At 31.0% G+C, this 22,059-nt stretch overlaps 2 protein-coding genes and 1 non-coding gene across 3 annotated transcripts; 2 read left to right on the top strand and 1 right to left on the bottom strand.

The window, feature by feature from the left end:
• Window positions 1–116: 116 nt before the first annotated feature.
• On the top strand, window positions 117–9,369 carry LOC105956610 (Vps51/Vps67 family (components of vesicular transport) protein). Its single transcript, XM_012980463.2, has 20 exons — window positions 117–503; window positions 906–1,045; window positions 1,262–1,316; window positions 1,432–1,539; window positions 1,796–1,894; window positions 2,002–2,079; window positions 2,753–2,830; window positions 3,047–3,202; window positions 3,821–3,921; window positions 4,022–4,089; window positions 6,001–6,074; window positions 6,165–6,231; window positions 6,540–6,658; window positions 7,342–7,608; window positions 7,712–7,825; window positions 7,951–8,022; window positions 8,109–8,159; window positions 8,308–8,541; window positions 8,645–8,821; window positions 8,910–9,369. Exons 1-20 carry the CDS (start codon window positions 303–305, stop codon window positions 9,006–9,008), a joined length of 2,358 nt encoding a protein of 785 aa, XP_012835917.2. The 5' UTR covers window positions 117–302; the 3' UTR covers window positions 9,009–9,369.
• Window positions 9,370–11,065: 1,696 nt separating this feature from the next.
• On the top strand, window positions 11,066–11,146 carry TRNAL-AAG (transfer RNA leucine (anticodon AAG)). The gene has a single exon. It is a non-coding gene; the product is annotated as a tRNA-Leu (tRNA).
• Window positions 11,147–16,798: 5,652 nt separating this feature from the next.
• Window positions 16,799–18,134, bottom strand: LOC105956611 (insulin-induced protein). The gene is made up of 4 exons (XM_012980465.2): window positions 17,604–18,134; window positions 17,324–17,512; window positions 17,190–17,241; window positions 16,799–17,102 (listed from the first exon to the last, which is right to left on the bottom strand). The coding sequence occupies exons 1-4, from the start codon at window positions 17,999–18,001 to the stop codon at window positions 16,986–16,988; spliced, it is 756 nt and encodes a 251-aa protein (XP_012835919.2). The 5' UTR covers window positions 18,002–18,134; the 3' UTR covers window positions 16,799–16,985.
• Between the last annotated feature and the right edge of the window lie 3,925 nt (window positions 18,135–22,059).

Raw genomic sequence — 22,059 nt, 5'->3', positions numbered from 1 at the left:
TTTCAATAAATTGATTGTAATTTTGGTATATATAAAACAATTTTCTTTATTTGCAAATAAGTTTGAATGAACTGGATTTATATGAAAGACAGTAAAATTGGACGTCCCTTTTAATTAAGTAGCCTTTTTTTTTTTTTTTTTTTTTTTTTTAACTAAACTTAAATTTACTGGGTTGGAGAGGAAAATAGCGATATCAACACAAACCCATTTCTTAATTTGAGCGCTGTGTATTCTTTTTTCAGTTGGGCGATTGCCGGTGGATTTCCGAATCATCAAATTCGCTCGCACATAAGAAAGAAAAAATGGAGGTTGAAGGAGTGCAGTTGGATGACAAGGCGAAGAGAATGAGAGATCTGTTATCTAGTTTTTATTCTCCAGATCACTCTTCTTCTTCTTCTTCTACTTCTTCTCCTTCTCTCCCCCGAAACACTTCTTCCCGATTCGCCACACTCGACACTATCAATACCACTTCATTCGACGCCGATCAGTACATGAATCTCCTAGTACTCTTCTTCTCCTCTAACCTTCATTATTATTATTATTATTTTTTTTTTTAAATTTCTTTTCCTTGAATTGAATCCCCAATGTTTGATGGTTAATTTATTTTTAGTTGATTTATTCATTTTCCCTATTTGTCTCGGTAGAGAATTTCTTGCGGTGGAATTATCAATTAATTAAAATGAGTTCGACCTAATCATTAGCAATTGAGTTCAGATATCATGAACTATGAGTACAAATGAAAATGGCAGTGGTACAAATGAGAATGCTGTCTGTCTATAAGGATAGTTAGTACAATCGATTGTAGCAATATGTTTCCTCTACTGAAATAGATTTAATTGTTTGCCTTTAATTGTAGCAATATGTTTCCCTTGATTTATTAGCTTACTGAATGATTGATTCTGTAGGTACAAAAGTCAAATCTGGAGGGTCTTCTTCACAAGCATGTTGAAATGGCTGCCGAGATTAAAAATCTTGACACCGACCTTCAAATGTTGGTATATGAGAATTACAACAAATTCATCAGCGCCACAGATACAATCAAAAAGTAAAATCTCTTGTTTCAATTCGTCACAAACATAGATAGATAAGTTTAAAATTCTATGGATAAATCTTGTTGTTGAATTCTATGTACTAATTGTTGTATTGGGTTAGTAAAGGGTTGACCTAACTATCTGCTTCATTTTCAGGATGTTAATTTCCCACAAGTAGTCACTTTCAGTCGTCATCCTAATCGTTTCCTATTTTATTCCTGTGTTTGCAGGATGAAGAATAACATTTTTGGCATGGAGACAAATATGGAGCAGCTTTTGGAAAAGGTGTTTGGTATAGATTTGTTTACGTCACTTGCAAATGTTACTTCAGAATTTAGATACGAGGATACATGGAGAAGAACGACACTGACTTAAGATTTTCCGTTTTTAAAATGTTTAGATAACATCGGTGCAAACTAGGAGTGATGGAGTCAACACTTCTCTTTTCGAAAAGAGAGAGCATATAGAGAAGTTGCACCGCACACGCAATCTTCTGCGAAAAGTTCAGGTATTAGAGTGACGTATTAATCCTACATTACCTTCACCCATAGACAACCTTGGAAGTAGTGAACTTTTATGATGAATTAGAGGAATAGAACATCCATAAATCAAGAGATTTGTTAATTGAACAATTAGATGCTATATTGGTTCAAATGAGATAAAGGTTCATTTTCTTTTTATTCATTTTTTGTAAATTTCTAATGCACCTTGTAAATCTAGTCATTTATGAGTTGAACAGATGTTCGCTTTTGTTGTTGGAGCAGTTTATTTATGATCTACCTACAAGACTTGAGAAGTGTATCAAATCAGGAACCTATGCTGAAGCAGTCAAATTTTATACTGGAGCCATGCCAATTTTCAAGGTTTTATATTCTTCCCTAACAGTTTCAATGTACAATCCATAATGTTGACCAGTCTATTTCATCAGTGACTGTATTAGCTCCTAACAGTTCCTTCTTACTGCTATTAGGCATATGGCGAGTCTTCTTTTCAAGACTGTAAACGAGCGTCCGAAGAGGCTGTTACTATAATCATCAAAAACTTACAGGCATGTTCTTTCCCCCCTTGTTTTTCTTCACCGCTTGAATTGAGTTCCTCGGTTCGTAATCCTTATGGACGTGTATAAAGATAATTAGACAGATTTACCTTCACCAATACGTATCAATCCCTTTCATGGCAAGAAAAAACTCGGTTTGGAAAATAAATAAATTCACTATGTCATGTTTTCAGATTATAGAAACAACGGTACCAAATTTATAGACACCATCTCCCGTAAATCTTGTATAAGCATACATATATTTCATCACCTAGTTTCTGCAGCTAAGAGTTGTTTGAGAATTTCAAGAAATCATGGAATTTCCCAGTTGCAACATGGTTTACTGTAGGGTTAACCATATGGACATGCTATTCAAGTTATAGATCATTTTAAGAAGGGTAAAAAATCATGGAATTTCCCAGTTGCAACATGGTTTATAGGGTTAACCATATGGACATGCTATTCAAGTTATAGATCATTTTAAGAAGGGTAAAAAATGGAACAAGTTCATATTTGTTTTATGCTGAAAGGTTACCTACTCCCTCATTTCCTTTACTCCTTGTGAACGTACACACGTGGTCGTTTGGATTTGGAATGAATTTCAGCCAGCTTACAAATTGGTATTTTATCTGATAAAAATATTTTGAAGAAACATGATGTTTTAAATTTAACTATTTTTTTTCAGGGGAAGGTTTTCTCGGATTCCGAGTCAATACAAGCAAGAGCTGAGGCTGTCATGCTTCTTAAGCAATTGGATTTTCCGGTTTGTATCTACAGATTTTGTCTCTTTCATGACATATTTTAATGCATCTATCTGATTCAATAATAACTTAAAATAGGTAAATTTGATTTGAGTGCTGTTTGTGGAATTTTATAATGTCTACTGACATGCAATTATGTGGTTAAGAAGTATTTTAACATCCCGTATTAGTGTATCTATGTATTTGTTGTTAATAGTTTTTACCGTTTCTTTGAATAGGTTGAAACTTTGAAGGTTAAATTGTTTGAGAAGTTGGAACAGTTCCTCGTTGACCTGCATCTTGAATCGAAGGAATTAACAAATTTGTCAGTTGATGTTAATGAGCCTCCTAACCAGGGTAGTGATCCAGACCCATCTGATGCTACAATACATGAGGTGATGAAAGAAATTATGTGGGGTTTATTGCAATTAGTACTCGTGTATTATATCGAATTGCTAAAAAACTACCCCATGTTATTTTATTGGCAAATACCCTTCTATGATTCAATTTTGTTTAGCACACAACTTTCTAAACAGGGGTACTAATTGCTAAAAAAAATTAGATCACATGGGGGTTTTTGCAGTAAAATAACATACGGTACTTTTTTAGCAATTCGATGTAAAATTGGGGTACTAACTGCAATAAACTCGAATTATGTGCAACAATCATGAAAGCATTTAGCATATCTACCTTTTTGTTTTCACATGTTTGGAAATTTTCTAAAATAAGTAGTTGTGCAATAGTTTTGTTGTATGTGAAATAAAAAGAAGAGTACATCATACACATTTGATATAAGCATCTCTGTACCAAACACATAATATACGTTACTTATTTTGTTATCATGGTGTAGTCCATCCTTGAAAAATGCATTCTTCTCGTGAGGCAACTTGTTATTATATTCAACTGCTACGCTGAAATTTAGATGCCAAAAAATTATGCATAACTTTTTTTTTCTTTGTTAATCGTATAATTCTAATATTGCCATTTATTTACCAAGCGTTACTTACTTTCAGGCTTCTATTCGTGAATTTGCGGAAGCTGTGCGAGCTTATAAAGTTATATTCTTGCATTCAGAACCGCAACTATCTAAACTCGCACAAGACCTCGTTAAGAAGTATGGCTGCTACTATTAACCAGTTTTATTTTGGTTTATACTATTGTCTATATGATAGGCAAAGTTCTTATATATAACGTTGATTTGGCTTGAATCTTAGGCACTTCGAAGCTACTCATCAACAAATCACGAAGCAAGTTTGTGCTGCAGATCTTCTAACAATGCTTCGTAAGTTAGCTCTGTCAGAGTATGCTATTATTGACGATCATTATTAAAACTACTACTTTCAATATTTCAGGAGTTATAGCTTTTCATCATTTCATTTTTTGTTGATATGCAGCAACATTTTGTCCATGTGGGGGGGGGGGGGGGGTAGTTTATTCTAATGCATCGTAGTTAATGGGTTGAAGAAATTATAGCACTACATGAACCTGGATTGCCTTTATGATATCTTAAAGAATATGTAAGGATATACAAGATTACGACAAATCGACAAAGGAATAAGATTTTAAAATTATGCTCAAGTATGATGATGGCTTTGAATTCATGGATACTTGTTAAGTATTATTGCCTCGTTTGAGGGAAGAAATCCTTATGTCTTAACAACTTACATTAAGGTTATCTTAAAAATTATCCTTTATATATGTTTTCTCATAGCTGTCATTGGGATCTCTATCTGTCGGATACCTACTTTTCCAGAAGGTTAAGACGACAGAGTTAACTAATTGAAGTTAATAATTACTTTGACTATGTTTGGCCCTATTTTGGGGCCATATTTTTAATTTTGTTTTGGGAAAAAAATGTCTTAGGGAAAGACTTTGATAGATAAGGAAATGTGTTTTGTACTTCGAGGAGGAGATTTACAGTGTAGCCATCAAATCATGTCAAATGGTGTTCAGAGACAGGTATATTGAAAGAATAAGTTGAAAAAAGTGATGTTTGTATTTTAGTGAAGACATTTGTTACGGTAGTAGTAAAATCATGTGTGAAAGAGAGTCAAATATGTTTGAAAGAGAGAGACTTTTGAAAAGAAATTCCCTAAGGGTGAAAGAAGGATTTTAAATCCATAATAACAAATTCAATGAGCTTGTTTGGATTGAGTCATTTGACACGATGGTTGTCTATATATCAAATTTTTCTATTATCTATCTGCCAATTAATTTTGATTCTGCTACCGCTACTTTTGTTATTGTGCGTCTCTCTGTGTCAGTCAAGTTTGACTAGACTACTGCATAGTTTGTCTTTTGTTTTCGACTATGATGACTGAACTACTATCTGTTTGCATGCTGCTGAAGATGATGTGAACTATCAAGCTGTCTACAGAGGGGGACTCCTAGAGAATTACTTGAATTGTTTCTATTTTTATTTTTGCATTCCTCTTTTGTCTGTTAAGTTATTCCAACTTGAGGGGCGAGTGTTGGAATATAGTTAGGAATTTGTGTTAAAATAGAAATCTATTTTATTTGGCAATTCTTTCCTATCTATGTTAGTAAATTTTTGTTTGTCTTGCGGAAGAAGTCTTTCCTAGTTTGTATCTATGGCTATCTCTGTCTAACTGAATTGTTTAATTGAATCCTCTATTCTTCTATTCTAACTCTTTAGATCATGGGTATTTTCATCTTACATCTACAGAGATATAAACAACTACCAATTTTCGTGTTCGACAGTCCTATCTATGCCGTCTCTTTTATTATTTTGTGGATGGTGATCAGGTCTGTACATTTTTAGCAGCATCTTAGGATGGTGTAGTTAGCTACAATATGCACTGGGCAAGGGTAGGACATAATTGTAAAATGCTTTGGGTAGATAGTCTATTTTTGGATAGATTAATCACCTAAAGATAGATAAACAAGAAAGTCCAGTTTGGATAGATAAAACACCCAAAGATGAGGTAGGATATAGCTGTGCATGTTAAGGGAAGTTTGAGATCGACTTACTTGGTTAGAAAACGGTTAAGCACTTTTTCCTTCTCGCCTTATTCCAGCCCAACGGCATGGAACACTAAATTGTATATGTTTTAATGACACATCTGTAGAGTCTTTTATCTTTGAATTTCTGTAAATTATTGTCTGCTCGAATTTTGGCGCCAATTGAATGTTATCCTTGAATTTGGTACTGATTAATTTTTATGTTTTCCAGGAGTTACTTGGACTGATGTGCTTCTTATGGATGAAGTGCTACCCGAAGCTTCCTTGCCTGAGTTTGCTTTGCAGGTCTCAATAACCCTGATTAAACTACGTTATGTAATAATTTACCCAATTGTGTTATCTTAGACTTATAAGCTGATAACTTTCCGTTTTTAGTATGCCCGTGTTGCTGTCAAAGATTATATATCCAGTGCATTTGGTCGCCTTTTAGTTAATATTTCAGGTTAGTATATACTTGATTAAACCCACAAGATTAACATATTTGTTTCTGGTGGTGCATTTGATGCCGTACGACCTTTTGTGTTAATTTTACAATATTCTCCTTTTTTCAAAATTGAACTTGTGAAATATTCTCCTATGTAGGACTTGTGATTGAACTATGTCAATTTAGGCTTGAAATCCAATATATATATACACACACACACATATATATATTCTGCAATCTATTAAAAAAAATAGTAATTGTTGGAGATTATGAACATGTCGAATTGAAGTTATGGGTGATCACTGTAGCTTCTTGTTATCTTGCAGACTCGCTTAAGAAAGTCCAATTTGCACCGAAAGAGGATACAGTGGAAGAAAATTCTTTGGAGACAGCCTTTGAAGCAAGCAAAAGGGCAGTAATCCAGGGTAGTTTGGATGCCTTGCTGGTAAAGATACAAAAGTTGTAGAAAAAACATATTTTATATGTTGTCTTTTTCATGTTCTCTTACACTAATATTTCTTGTTGACATTATATTTCTCATTCCCTCTATTTCTTTTTCGATAAAGATTATTGTTTCTAGTGATTATTTCTTCTTTCCACACAAATGAGCTTGTTCGTCCCTTTCAAATTTTCATGAAGTCATTTGGGATTTGGATTATATATTATTTTGAATCAAACTTATGGGGTATGCAATATATGTTAATGAAAAGAAAGTAAGTGACTTGTTTTGTAAACTCCAACATAGGTATATAAATCTGCAAGTCCACCTTAATATCAGCCTTATTGTAGTATTATGATGTAGTACACTTTATCTTTCAGCTTTGCTTTAATGAAGCACTCCTTTCCCTTTCCATTTATCCGGTATTGTCCATATTTAAATGCTCTTAATATTTGAAATCCATGTCAAATACTAGAATGTCTAGGATAAGTATCTTATATACAACACGTGTCACGACCCGTATCATTAATGTCTGAACAATATAGGTTGATCTGAAGACATTGGTTAACATGTTGATTTATACTCCATCGGACTTGGATATCAATTTTTTAGCTGATTATGTATCTATTTTCTATATATGATCACACATGTGCTGCGTAATGTTTAAACTTTATCCTTGTGATCTTCAGGATTTCCAACTGCTAATTGATGAAAAACCGGAATTATTACTCAAATTGAGAGACTTAACAATTGATTGGGTCCAAAGAGGGTTCCAAGATTTTTTCACGAATCTCCATGGCCATTTCCTCTTGCTCTGTGGAAAGAGTAATACATCAGCAGCAGCAGCAGCAGGTCAAGATGTGAATTTGATAGACAAAATTGCTGCTGGTCTTGTTCTTGTTCTCGCTCAGTTAACTGTTTATATTGAACAAATTGCCATTCCTAGAATTACTGAGGCAAGGATCCATCCCTCTCTGCCATTTTATTTTTTTGCTTTTAACTGTTTGTTTATTCAGATGATCCCATCATGTGACTGACTGTTTCTATTGAAATTTTCAGGAACTAGCTTCTTTTTCTGGTGGTGGTGGTGGCTTTGAACATCATGGTCCTGCTTTTGTTCCAGTTGAAATCTGTCGCATCTTTCGGTCTTCTGGGGAAACTTTCTTGCACCTTGTGAGCATTATATTATGTATTCGATTATTGTCTTGAATGTCTGTCTGGTATCAACTTTGATGTCATGTTAAATAATAACTCAAGGTTGCATTTTATACTGATTGGCTTGTTTCATTATTTTTCAGTACATAAAGATGAGAACTCTGAAAATATCACTTCTCCTGAAGAAGAGGTTCACAGCCCCAAACTGGTTCAAGGTGAGCAAAGTCCTTTGAATTATGAATTGAATTATTTCCTCCATATTTCAATAGCTCCTTTATCTTATTACCACCTACTTTTGCAGCATAAGGAACCAAGAGAAGTGCATATGTTTGTCGATTTACTTCTCAAAGAGGTAATTCATCCAAACGTATTTTTTCTTTTTTTGGTTGAAATCTACCCATGCAATTGTCAAATATTTATCTTCCTTCTCAGTAAGATAATGTAGGAGGATTAATAAATGCTCGAGAAACTAAAGTATTCTTGTATATTTTATGGATTAGTTGGAGGATATAACAAGTGAAGTAAAGCAAATTTTGCCACAAGGCCTCCATAATAAACATCGCCGTACAAACAGCAATGGGAGCACCGCATCCTCACGGAGTAATACTTTGAGGGATGATAAATTGAGCAGGTCAAATAATGCTCAGAAGGCTAGAAGCCAGCTTCTAGAGAGCCACCTGGCGAAATTGTTCAAACAAAAGATGGAAATTTTCACAAAGATTGATCATACACAGGTTTTTTAGCCCTTGGTTCTTTCTTCCTACATAAAAATGAGGCATAATATTATTATTATTATGATCAATTTGTGAATAAGATAGATTGGTTATAATTTGGCAGGAATCGGTGATAACAACAATAGTGAAACTTTCGTTAAAGAGTTTACAAGAGTTTGTGCGACTGCAGACATTTAACCGCAGTGGATTCCAGCAAATTCAGTTAGACATTTACTTTTTGAAGACTTGTTTAAAGGATATAGCTGAGGAAGAAGCTGCTGTTGATTTCTTGCTTGATGAGGTACGTTTTGTCGCATTTGTGTAGGGAAGGGAAATGAATAAAATGAGATAACAAAGATGTGTTTGTTGTTGTTTGAATGAATGAGCAGGTTATAGTAAGCACCGCTGAGCGATGTCTTGATCCAATACCTTTGGAACCTGCTGTCTTGGAAAGACTAGTGCAAGCAAAGTTGGCTAAGACCACTTGATTGTCCAGCAAGCAATGCTCAAACTCTTACGTTTCTTCTCCAAAAATAAATCACTCTTCGACTAAAACGTCTTCATCTTTATTCAATTTCGACCAGAACCATTAAATATTAGTCATGTGTAATATATATTAATTCACTTGGTTTCTCAAACTAAATCTAGTGAACAGGAGTATGGTATATATACATATTTCACACCAACTCCATAAACATGAAAAAAGTATTTCTGATCTTGCTCTAAGTTCAAACCCCAACTATATTCTCTAACTTGTCAAAAAATATGTTTAGTACCATGTTTTTTTTTCTTTTATTATTTGGCTCTGTTGCGAAAACATGCACCATTAATGCAATGACATTTTAGTTATTTATTTTTTTATTTTTTTTTATTAACATATAACTTCTATAGAATAAATTTATCAATCGCATATAATACGGAGCATGTGAATTATACGTTCGACCATGGTTGTTATTCTACAACTTCTATAGAATAACAGGAAAACCAATTATTTTTTTTTCAAGTTTCCATGCACGATTGATCCAATGGTATGTTACACCCATATAGTCATTATGACCCCAATGATCACTCCAAATATCAGAACAAATAGAAACTATTAAATATTATTAATATTAATAATCTCTAATATTAAAAACTACAAATAATTGAATCAATTAAATATATACAAATGCATGACTTAATACAAGTTCACCTATGTTATTAAGACCAATAGAAAAATCCTAATAAAAAATAAAATCAGATGTTCACTAAGAAAAAAGAATACATCATAACACATTTGAATCAATTTTCTTACTTCCTCTATAAAAAAAATCCTACTTTAAAATAAAGTATATATGAGGAGTAGAATAAAAATTACTATATGTGGCTTCTTTTAATACATAGTTTAATCAAATAGTAAAATTTGGATTGATTATACTCAAGTCCTTTTAATTCTTAAATTAATTCAAAAATTTGAACCGATTGAAATTAATTATTGACAAGAACGTATTGACATAATTGATTATTGTATATAAGAAAATTATTGACAATAACATATGTATAACGTAACAAAAATGTAGATGATATTTATTTTAACAAAAATTGATTTTAACTCATTCCAATTATTGACAAGAACATAATAAAATTATTGATTATTTTATTATAGAACAACTATTGACAGGAACATTTAAAATTATTATTAATTTTACTATAGGACAATTGTTGACAAGAATATATTTATAAAAAATAATAATATAGATGATATTTATTTTAATACAAATAGATCACAACTCATTCCAAGTAATTTTCCTAATTTAAAATAAAACTATAGCTGTGACTAGAATCAAAATATCATGTTGTGATTTTCTTTAATACTTGGTTTAATAGTATTTTAAAGGCAAATATTATTGACAAGAACATATTAATCGAATTGACTATTTATAATTAAAGTATAATATATTTTTAATTTAATCTTATCATAAAATAATAAAATATAATTCGTTAAAATCGTAAGATCTAAATATGTTATTCGTAAGATTTGAATCGGTTGGAGATCAATTTCTTTCAATTCGTAAGCTTCAATCAAATGTTTGAGTTGATTAAGCTCAACTATTGAGAATGATGTATTAATCAAATTAACTATTTATAATTGAAGTAATATCTTTTTAATTGAATTTTATTACAAAAAAATAATAAAATTTAATTTTTAAAAATCATAGGAATCAAATTGTAGATTATTGAATTTAGTCAATTTTTTTTACATTTATATTGTATTCAAATATTTAAATCGAATCGTAAGATTTAAATGGATTAAGCTCAAGTTATTTCAAATGTTTTCTTTATTTTATTTTATTATTATATTACATTTGTTAATAATTTAATTAACATTATTTAATAATAATAAATATGCTAATTAATACTCTATTTAAAAATATGTATTATAATCATTTACACTTTTAGTTTATGTTATATACAAATTTTGCTAGTTATTACTCGAAGATTAACTATGTCCCAGTTCTTAGGATAAATGATATTGTATAATACAATAGAATATAGTAATATAAAAGTTGATATGGCCGAGTTGGTCTAAGGCGCCAGATTAAGGTTCTGGTCCGAAAGGGCGTGGGTTCGAATCCCACTGTCAACAAATATATTTTATTTATTAATATTTTATTTTGTGTGGGCCAGTACCATTCGTTTTGGTCCGTTAATTAGTACTTATAATAAACAAAGAAAAAAAAGTTAGACAAAAATTCATAATTTTCTTTTAATTCAAATAAAAGAATTGGGATTTTATCTTTATTTTTTAGATTTGAATGCAAATTTGAATCTCTTAATTTGTGTAAGAAAACAGGACTTTTTAACCTACTTTATATTAAGTTATTCCTCAAATTTGTTATTTTATTTTTTCAATTTCTTTTCAAGTAACATAACTTGGTTGATTTTTGTTTTGTCTATTTCTTTTGTACATAAATTATATAAGAAGACATAAATATAAGTTTTATATATTTGTATTAAATGTGTGCCAAATATTATGAAATTAATGTATGAAAGCATTGAAAAAAAAATGTATGAAAGCATTGAAGTTTATTTTCATTTCGTTTCGGGAAAATATATTTTGAACCAAAAATTTAAGAATAAAAGTAATGTTTATTGTTTTTTGAAAAGAAAATTATAAATCAATACAAACGTTGCTTATATATTTACAATCAAAGTTTACCTTGGGGTGGAAATCAGATCGAATGGATCGGAAATTGCTTTTTCAAAACAAACATTTTTGTTTTGAAATAAAAAAATGGGTTATATATTCCGTTCCAAAAAACACGGAATGCAAATCGGAAATCGGAAATCGGTTTATACAGACCGATTTATTTAACAAAAATCGGTGTTCTGATGCCGAAATTTGTTCACCAAATCGGCTATACAACTTCGATTTTACAAAAAAAAATGGCGTTGTAATGTCGATTAATGATTACAAAATCGGGTTCTCCATCGTGAATGTTTGGTGTGTATTTGATAATTTCGGCGTGTAGGGTTTCTTGGTGGCTTTGTGAAGAAGAAGGAGGAGATTTTTAAGTCCTGAAATAATGAAAGGAGATTTCTGGGGTTATGTATTTTATTTGGTCTTGCATAAAGGAAATATATTTTTTTATTTTTTTAATATTTTGTGTTTTTTATTTACTTTTGAATTTCATTAAGGGTAAATTAGTATTTTTATGTTGGAGGTCTTGAACTTATAAAAAAATGGGCTTGCATATAACGGCCGCCTTAGTTTATATCTCTAGTTCCAAATTCGGATATAATGAAAATATTGTAGGAAAATGCAAGAAAATCCAAAAGAGACTTCTTATAAGAAAAAATGAAACATAAATTTCCTAATACCAACTAATATTTTACATAATGTTTTAATTTGCTTGACCCTTTGGTATTTATATTTTTCATATAAAATTTAACATAAGTTGTATTATGAAATTACAAAATATATCACAAAACTACATTATATATTTCGAAAAAATCGTAGTAATATTCGGAACTAAAATTGGATCGGAAATCGAAATTTCCAATAATTTTATATACCATTCCAATTTCGTTCCAAATAAATTCGGAAGAATAAAAAACCAGAACTTAGGAAATTGGAAAGACAAATACGATTCCAAATTCGGATATTTTTGGATCGAAATTAGTGGAATTTCTTTCAAATTTCCACCCATAAATTTACCACAGTTTAGAGTTTGGATATTTCATTAAACAATTATCTAGAAAAAAATATTGACTATATAGAGGGGTATGTTGAATTTGAAAAAAGTTTTTGTCAAAAATGCATGAAATTGGAAAAATGATGATTTATCTTGCAAATTGCAATGTAATAGAAGCGTAAATATCAATACTATCCCTATTATTAATTAGGGGCAATACGCCAAACACCATTCATTGAGTTTTTTATTCTTGATAAATCCATAATTTATTAATGGTATTTGAGATAAATTCAATGGGCTTGAAAACCCATATATGCCCCCACTTATTACTATAATTAATATAATTATTCAAATTAAAAAAAAAATTATATACATAATCTACAACCAAATCTTTCCCATAATTTATATCCCCAAATCACGCTTCACATTTATGCCCAAAATAATGCTCTCAAATCAATTCTAAAAATTTAATTTTTATTTCTTTTCTTATTTTCGATTTCGTCATAAAAGAAATTCGATTTTGTTTCTAAAAAAAATTATTTTTCATTTTCTTAATTTTGGTTATTTATTTTTTATATTGTTGTTTTCAAATTAAATTTAAAAAAAAATGTTTTTAACAAATTGAAATTCACTATAAACTTACAAAAAAACATTATAGTATTCCGTTACGAAAATTCATTATAAACTTATCGAAAATCTCTATGTAATTAATAAAAACCACTATCTAATTAATGAAAACCACTCTGTAAATTAACGAAAATCACTATATAATTAGCAAATTCTATTACAAAAATTCACTAATAACTTATCAATTAACAAAAACCGCTCTATAATTAATGAAAACAACTATGTAATTAATGAAAATCACTATGTAATTAACAAATTCCATTACAAAAATTCACTGAAAACTTATCATTTAACGAAAACGACTATGTAATTAATGAAAACCACTCTGCGTGCAAAAACCACTTTGCGTGCAAAAACCACTCTTTCTTTTAACTTTGAAACCGGGCATCGTGTCAAATCCACTTTGTAATTTGAAAGGATCGATCGATTAGATGCTAAAAACCACATAACAATGGGGGAGAAAAACCATGTGCATTCATATTAACATTATTTCGAACGGTGTTAAAACCACGACTATTATGCATTTACACAGTTAGCGTAAAAAGTACGAAAACCACTCTGTAATTTCTTGAGACGAACTTCCTTCTTTCCCACATATGACACCTCTTGATTTCTATACTAATGATTCACAAAAAAACACGTGAATGCCCCTGTCCTTCACATCTAAATCACGAATAATCAACACTCATGAAACTTTCCACTATTACCGATAAACAAAAAAGAATGGAACAGACGATTGCTAATAGCATCTAATTGAGGAGGATGCACGGCGGCGGAGAGAGAGCAAATAAGGCCGAGACGGTGGAGAGGGAAGAGAAAGGGGCCGACGACGCGAGAGTGGTGCAGGACCAATTCCATCTGTGGTGGAGCGAGAGATCTCGCCAGGATGAGTAGGGCGGAGAAGGCTTCGTCGTTTGATGGGGCAGTGGTGCTTTGGGTGTAGAGAGAAGATAGAAGGAACCATCGTGATGCAAATATAAGATCTAGGGTTTGAGAAATAACTCAATATAAAATAAAAAGAAAATTGATATCAGAAAGTGTATAATCGTGAAACTATATTTATTTGTATTAATTAAAATTATTTTGGATTTATCATAAAAATGTAAATTTTTTTTGGACTCATTGTAATTGAAGGAGTCTAATGAGGGGTGTTTGTCAAATTATCCGTATTAATTATGTATTGTGACTTTCCGTTAGTATATAACGGGAATATGTAACCAAGGACAACATTGGTATACTCATAAAAGATGAGGGAATTTGGCGGTGCATTTGAGAGATGAGGGACTATAGTAGTATGAAACCTAGACATGAGGGACTAATGATGATATTTGGCCTAATAATAATAATAAATTTTATTATAATTGTTATTTTCACGTATTAAATTAGTCATTATTTTAAACTTTGAAATGTTAACCGGTGCATCGCACGTGAAAGATGCAAATAATAATAATAATAACAATAACAACAACAACAATAACACAACAAAGGTGGACACTGATGGAGAGAGATGTGTTTCATTCTTGTCTTGTTTATCATTCACAAGACATATAAATCATAATTATGCGGTCCTTGTGAAAGCCCTAACATGCTTAAGTTGGGTTAAACCCAACAGCTTAAGCCCACTCTCTTCTTCGGCTCGTTTCGAGAAAACGAATGCTTGCAAAAATACAAAAAATATATTTTGATGACGAGCACAAAATTCTCGTCGATACGAGTACCACTTTGAAATTTTCCAATTTTCGAAATTGGAAACCCTAATTTAAGACTTGCCAAATCGGGAAACTTCCTTATATAGAAAGTTCACTAAATTTCCGTCGGATTCTTATCCTTTACTTATTCTCATCCATGATTAAAAATTATGAATGTTGGACTTAATCACATGGACTTCCAATTACACTAAGATTAACTAATAAATCTTAGCTCGTTGCATTTAAGGATTTCAAGTACACAAGCAGTGTGATCCTCGATGGTTCAGGTGTAAGCTAGTCGTGGGCCCACAACACGTTGTGGTTTAAACTCGTCCCTAGAGTTATAATTAAAGTCAAGTAAGTCTTAAAGATTAATGGTGTACAACTATATCATAGAAAAAATTCCAAAAAAAAATAAAAATGTCAACGCCGGAATTTGGCCGGAAAAAAATTCAGAAAAACATTATTTTCTGAAAAAATATTTTTCAAAATTATGAAAAATGGGGGTTAGTCAATGTGTAATATTGAGAAAGTTAGAGTATAATGGATGAAATTGATATATTTATATTATGGAGAGTATTTTAAACAAAAGACATGAGAATGAATTTATTTGCAAGACTGTTTGTTTAGACCTATGTGCATTTAAGTCCCTTGTCATGCATGAGCCTATTTGTCATTTGCCCTTTTTTTTTTTTTTTTTTTCAGATCTGTCCACCACCACCGTCGCCGCTCTCTCACTCTCGCTTTAGTTCACCGCTGCCACCGCCGTTGTCGTCGACTTCCCCTCCCTCTCTTTCGTTATATTTTTGTCTCTATTTCTCTATTTTTTTATTTCTTTTTCACTTTTTTTTTTCCAGATCTAAACTAGCAGTATTAAAATGACTATAGTCATATTCGAATATATTTTTTTTCTTCAGATCTGAACTAGCAGCAGTAACATAACTATAGTCATATTCAAATATGACTATTGTCTGAATATGACTGTAGTCATATTAGAATATGAATATTGTTGAATATGACTGTAGTCATATTTAAATATGTTCTATCTTTTTCGTTTCAAGTTGATTTGTAATAACAATATTCAAATTGTGATTTTTTGTGTGGATGTTGATTGAATTGTTTTTGTAAACAATAGGCAATCTTCGTTGTTTTATATAATTTGATAAACATAACTGTACCACACTATATAATCGGAATTTTTAAATTGAAAATGTAAAAACCTGCAATATAAAGAAATAATATAACTACAGTTGATATAGTCACATATGGTCATATTCAACTATAGTCATGTTCAGGCGTTGCTGTATGAATCTGCGCCGGAATATGCAACACCGGCTGAAGAGGAATGGACGGGGGTGGTGGGCCGTCGAGAGGTGCCGGCGAGGAAATTATTGAGTTGGAGTATTCGGATAATTGGTATAAAAGTGTATTGTCGTTTCCTTGTAATTCATGTGCAAAATCCTAATTTCTTAAAATCATTATTTTGAATTCTCCATTGATTACTGAGTTTCTAGGAAGAAAAATGAAGACGAAGACACGAGAGGGAGATAGGAGAGGGAGGAGAGAGGAGAGAGGAGAGTGGTAAACTAGGTGGGTAATTACATCATCTTAGAGGGACAATTCTGACTTTTCGTATCAAATATTGCATCTTCAGTCGCACAATCCGCGAGTGCACAACACGAAATCAATTTAAGGGGGAAAGTGCCTTTGACTAATGTTCATAGTGGGGTTTTAGTGATTTTTTGTAACATAGGGGATTTTTTAGCCGTTCCAGATTTCACAGGGGTGTTATTTGTAAAAAAAACTCATATATTAATATATCTTCTGTAATAACAACCATACAAAAAATACTCCAGAAGATATATCTTGTCTAATGAAAACTAAGCTCGATACCGGCAAATTAAACTAAATAGGCAATTTGTGTTTTCTGTGTTGAACATATTCGAACAAAATAATAGTACTCTCTAGTCTCTACCTACAGAGCTTTGTCTTCAGCACTTGCAGAAACGACTACGGTTTTTAGCCAACGGCAAAGATTTACGAGGAACGGAGTATACACAAAATAGCAAGTGATGGTCCAAGTTACCAACCCCTGCATTCATCAACAAAACCACACCTTACAAATAATCTGTTCATTAATTAATTAGTAGTTAGTAACAAGGCCAAATACAATATATACCTGTCCGAAAATTTCAACATTTGCTTCTGGATAGTACCACAGATGGTATAATCTGAAAAATCAAATAAAATAAAATCAAATAAAATAAAGCAAAATCGAGTTTTCATTATGTATATATGTTTGAACAATCATACTTCATAAAGGGAATTTCGGCGAGTGGGCAACAAAGGCCTACGAGACAAGCAATTGCAAATCCGAGCCTCGTCTTATCCAACAATAACCATGCTAACTCCGCCCCTGCAAATAATATGTACGCTTCGATATTGTCCGCCACGCCAGCTTTGTACAATTCGGCGCTCAATTCAATGAATACAACCAGGGCTCTGAAATAAAAATAAATAAAAACATAGCAGAGGACTATACGCAATTTTACAAGATCTACGGTTATTTTTATAAACGAACAGAGAGACTCACATGAAAGAAGCAGCTAGTTTATCTGAGCTACCCTGAGGAGGTGCAGCAGGAGATAATATTTCATCAAGAAGAAGTTGTAATAAACCAAAACTGCAGTAAAAAACACCAAGTAGAGGAGGCACCCATATATTAGTGTGGAGAGGGCCGATATCGATAGCACCGTTTTGGTAGACAACAAGATCGACTCTAGAATGCAATCCATCAATCAGGGGACCAATGAAGAAACCACAGCCGAAAAGTGAAAGTGAGACGGAAGGCCATATGTTTTTCAGGCTTACTGTTTTACTTGTCTGCTTTCCAAGCTGATTACAGATTGGTCTCAACTGAAGATTACGACGACGACGACGAAGAGGAGGAGGGCAACTCAAACTAAACAGATGTGTCGTCGTCGTCTGCATCGATCGTCTAATTGATTTTTGGGATAATTTATGTGTTCGGATGAAATCATTTCATCAACTACTAGTAAGTAGTAACACATAATATCCACACGTATGATCCGCCTCTCTCATCCACATATTGTTGTATTAACCGGCTTCAACATGTCTCAACGAACCAATAGTCCTTTTACTAGCTACTCTTTTAGCTCGTCCACGGGTTATTATTTCAAATTAAAAATAATAATAATAATAATAATAATAATAATAATAATAATAATAATAATAATAATAATAATAATAATAATAATAATAATAATAATAATAATAATAATAATAATAATAATAATAATAATTAAATAAATTGTTAAATTTGTTTATTGTATATAGGGCGAATAGCAAAAAGGCCCATCACATGGGACTTAAATGCATTTTGGTCCACAAAAAAAACAGTCTCTCAATTAAGCCCATCCCCATGTCTTTAGTCTAAAATACCCTCAACAATATAATTCTTATCAATTCCACCCATTATGCTCTAACTTCCTTAATATTACACATTGACCCCATATTTAAACAAATATATCACATTAACCCCCAAAACTTTTTTTTTCAGAAAATAATTTTTTTTCTGAAATATTCAGATTCCGGCCAGATTTCCGGGGTTGACTTTTTTTTTTTTTTTTTTTTTTGACAACTTTTTTTTTTCCTGAAATTTTTTTCGGCCGGTCAACCACCGTTGACCGCCGGTCTCCGGCGTTGACTTTTTTTTTTTTTGAATTTTTTTTCTTAGAAGAAAAAAATATTTTAATTAATATTACTGTTTTAGCTACTAAATTACTGTCTCAGACAGTAATATTACTGTTTGGGACAGTAATATTATGAATATTATTTTTCCGAACAGTAATATTATTAATATTATTGTCTAAGACAGTTAAATTACTGTTGAAGACAGTAATTTAGCATCTAAGGCAGTACTATTAATTAAAATATTTTTTTTAAGAAAAAAATGAAAAAAAAAGTCAATTAACAGTTAAATTACTGTCTCCGACAGTTAAATAACTGCTGGAGACAGTAATTTAGGAAACGAATACAGTAATATTAATTAAAATTATTATTTTTAAGAATAAAAAAGTCAAATAACAGTTAAATCACTGTTTCCAACAGTTAAATAACTGCTGGAGACAGTAATTTAGCAAGATACAATAATATTAATTAAAATATTTTTGAAGAAAAAAAAAAGTCAATTAACAGCTAAATTACTGTCTCCGGTAGTTAAATAACTGCCGGAGACAGTAATTTAGCAGCCAAGACAGTAATATTAATTAAAAAAAGATTAAGAAAAAACAAAATTATATAAAAAAAAAAAGTCAACGCCGGAGACCGGCGGTCTCCGGCGGTCAACGCCGGAATCTGGCCGGAAAAAAAAACATTTCAGAAAAAAAAATATTTTCTGAAAAAAAAAAAATTGGGGGGTTAATGTGATATATTTGTTTAAATCCGGGGTCAATGTGTAATATTAAGGAAGCTAGAGCATAATTGGTGGAATTGATAAGAATTAGGGTTAAAATTGGGGTCAAATTGAAATTAGAGTTAAAATTGGTTAATTGATGAAATTGGGCTAAATTGGGGTGTAAATCATGAAATTGGAGTTGAATTGGGTGTCAATGAATTGGGGGTAATTTTGGTATATATGAAAGGATTTTTCTTGTTTGCAAATAAGTTTGAATGGGTTGAATTTATTTGAAAGACAAAAAAATTGGATGTCTCTCTTTTAATTAAGTGCCCTTATCATGGGCCTATTTGCCATTACCCCTTGTATTATATTTATAATTTACTATTTTAAATTATAGGTAATTTTCTATACACTGCCCATATAACATTTTGAGTTTTGAGTGTCTAAATTGTAAATTTGTCCTTAAAAAAAAAAAAAAATTGTAAATTTGTATGTTCGGCTTATTTTCTAGGGTTGTATAATATAACAAAACCCCGCATTGAAATTTTACTTCTTGATAAATCATTTATTAGTCAATAATATTTGACGTAAATCCAATGGGCCTGAAAAAATATATATGCCCCCTCTAATTATCAATTAGTATAATTATTCAATTTTAAAAAAAATATCAATAATCTACACCCAAATCTTCTCCAAAAATTATTCTCCCACTAATTCACTTTTTGTTTTCCCTTTTCTTTTTTATTTTGTTTAATGATTTTCTTTATTTCGATTTAAAAGAAAAATTTATAATTATTTCAGTTTTTATTTTTTTCTTTTTTTTCGGTTTTTTATTTTAAATTATTTTTTTCTTATTTATATTTTTCATGTTTTTTATTTTAATTTAAAAAATTGGTTTTTATTTTTTAATTTTATTTCCAGATTTTTTTAAATAAAAAACACTCTATATAAACATGAAAACCACTCTGTATAACACCTATATAAACATGAAAATCACTCTGTATTATAACTATGTAACATGAAAATCACTCTGTATAACAACTATGTAAACTTACAACCACTCGGTATAACAACTATGTCAACATAAAAACCACTCTGTATAAACAATTATATAAACACGAAAACCACTTTGTATAACAGCTATGTCAACATGAAAACCACTCTGTATAACAGCTACGTAAACATGAAAACCATTCCGTATAATTACAAATTCCCATGACCAACTAGTGGCGGAGCCACCGTTTGGCAAGGGTGGTCTCCAGCGCACTCTCATTAAAAAAAATTAAACTATATATTATATCTATATATAATTAGCCCCTCCAATAGTTTAATTTAGCCCACTCAAGTAATTTACTTTAACTTATCTACCAAAAAATTTATGTTATATTAGTTGAAGTTTATAATTTATAGTTATTTTATACTATTTTATGTTGAATAAAAAAAAAATTCGAGGGCGCTGCCCCCGGACCCCGTCAATGTTAAGCCCACCCACCCATGTAATTCAGTGTAGCTTATATTTGTTTAAATTTATAAATTTGTAGTTATTTTGTGCTATATTTTTATGTTAATGAATCAAAATAAAAATTGAGGGCGCTGCCCCCGAACCCCCGTTAATGTTAAGTCCACCATGTCTCGAATTCCTGGCTCCGTCACTGTGACCAACAATCATTAAAATAAAATTAAAAAATCTGAATAAAAACATAAACATGTGTTATATCTCTGCAATTATATTGGATTTTTTGAAGCTCCCAACGGGGAAAAGTGAGAGAAAAAACACGTAGAGAGAGAGAGAGAAAAGGAGAGGTCATTGTCAGTAGCTAAACAAACAGTAACACCCCTAAAAAAGATTAAAGGGTTCTTCTTTTTTTGCTTGTTTTTGTGATTCCCATGGTGGATTGGTGTTATTGAATCTTGAGTTTGCCAGACGATTAAAATGGAGGTTGTTAGATAAGAGGAGATAATATAGTCATTAAAATGGGTAACTGACTCTCTAATTATTAGGATCCCTTAATGGAAAAAATATTATATATCTTTTAATATTAAAATTAAGGGGCTATTTGACAAAACCCCTCCATTCAATTTTGACTTCTTAATAAATCCATTTTTTTTAATTGATTTTTCTTATAAATCCAACTGACTCAAATTATCCAAAATGCCCATATTTACTATTAGTCAAAGTTACCATATTATATTATTATGGAAAATCATTAAAAAAAATTAAATATTCAAATCTCTTATTTCTCTCAACTATCTCACCCCAACCCCATATTCTCTCCATATCTCACGACACGAAATTTTAGTGTTTTTCCATTTTTATTTTTATTTCTTTTAATAGTTTTTTTTTTCAAATTTTTTTTTTCAAAATTTAAAACAAAACTTTGTTATTTTTTTATTTTTTATTTTCTATTTTATTTCAGTTTTTTTAAATCGTTCATATTTTATATAAAAAAAATCCACTACATAATAATCGAAAACCACTAAATTTATCGAAAATCACTATGAAAATAAAGTAAAAATTACTATAAAATAAGCATAATCCACATTAATATTAATGTAATCCCGCTATTAAATTAGTGTAACCCACTGTTAAATTAGTGTAATTCACTACATGTTAATCGAAAACCACTAT

Source organism: Erythranthe guttata, chromosome 14 (genome assembly GCF_056151865.1).
Source record: "Erythranthe guttata isolate IM_541 chromosome 14, IM_541, whole genome shotgun sequence".
In the NCBI taxonomy this organism is placed as follows: Eukaryota; Viridiplantae; Streptophyta; class Magnoliopsida; order Lamiales; family Phrymaceae; genus Erythranthe; species Erythranthe guttata.
The sequence above is the reverse complement of the archived record's forward strand: the minus strand, read 5'-3'. Positions and strand labels throughout refer to the sequence as shown.

Excerpts from the sequence above, each read along its gene's own strand:
- LOC105956610 (XM_012980463.2), top strand. The coding sequence starts at position 303 with ATGGAGGTTGAAGGAGTGCAGTTGGATGACAAGGCGAAGAGAATGAGA. Across the intron at positions 2,831-3,046 it reads TTAAGCAATTGGATTTTCCG|GTTGAAACTTTGAAGGTTAA; the intron begins GTTTGTATCTAC and ends TTCTTTGAATAG. Across the intron at positions 3,203-3,820 it reads CTGATGCTACAATACATGAG|GCTTCTATTCGTGAATTTGC; the intron begins GTGATGAAAGAA and ends ACTTACTTTCAG.
- LOC105956611 (XM_012980465.2), bottom strand. The coding sequence starts at position 18,001 with ATGCAGACGACGACGACACATCTGTTTAGTTTGAGTTGCCCTCCTCCT. Across the intron at positions 17,513-17,603 it reads AAACTAGCTGCTTCTTTCAT|AGCCCTGGTTGTATTCATTG; the intron begins GTGAGTCTCTCT and ends TTTTTATTTCAG. Across the intron at positions 17,103-17,189 it reads ATGTTGAAATTTTCGGACAG|GGGTTGGTAACTTGGACCAT; the intron begins GTATATATTGTA and ends TGATGAATGCAG.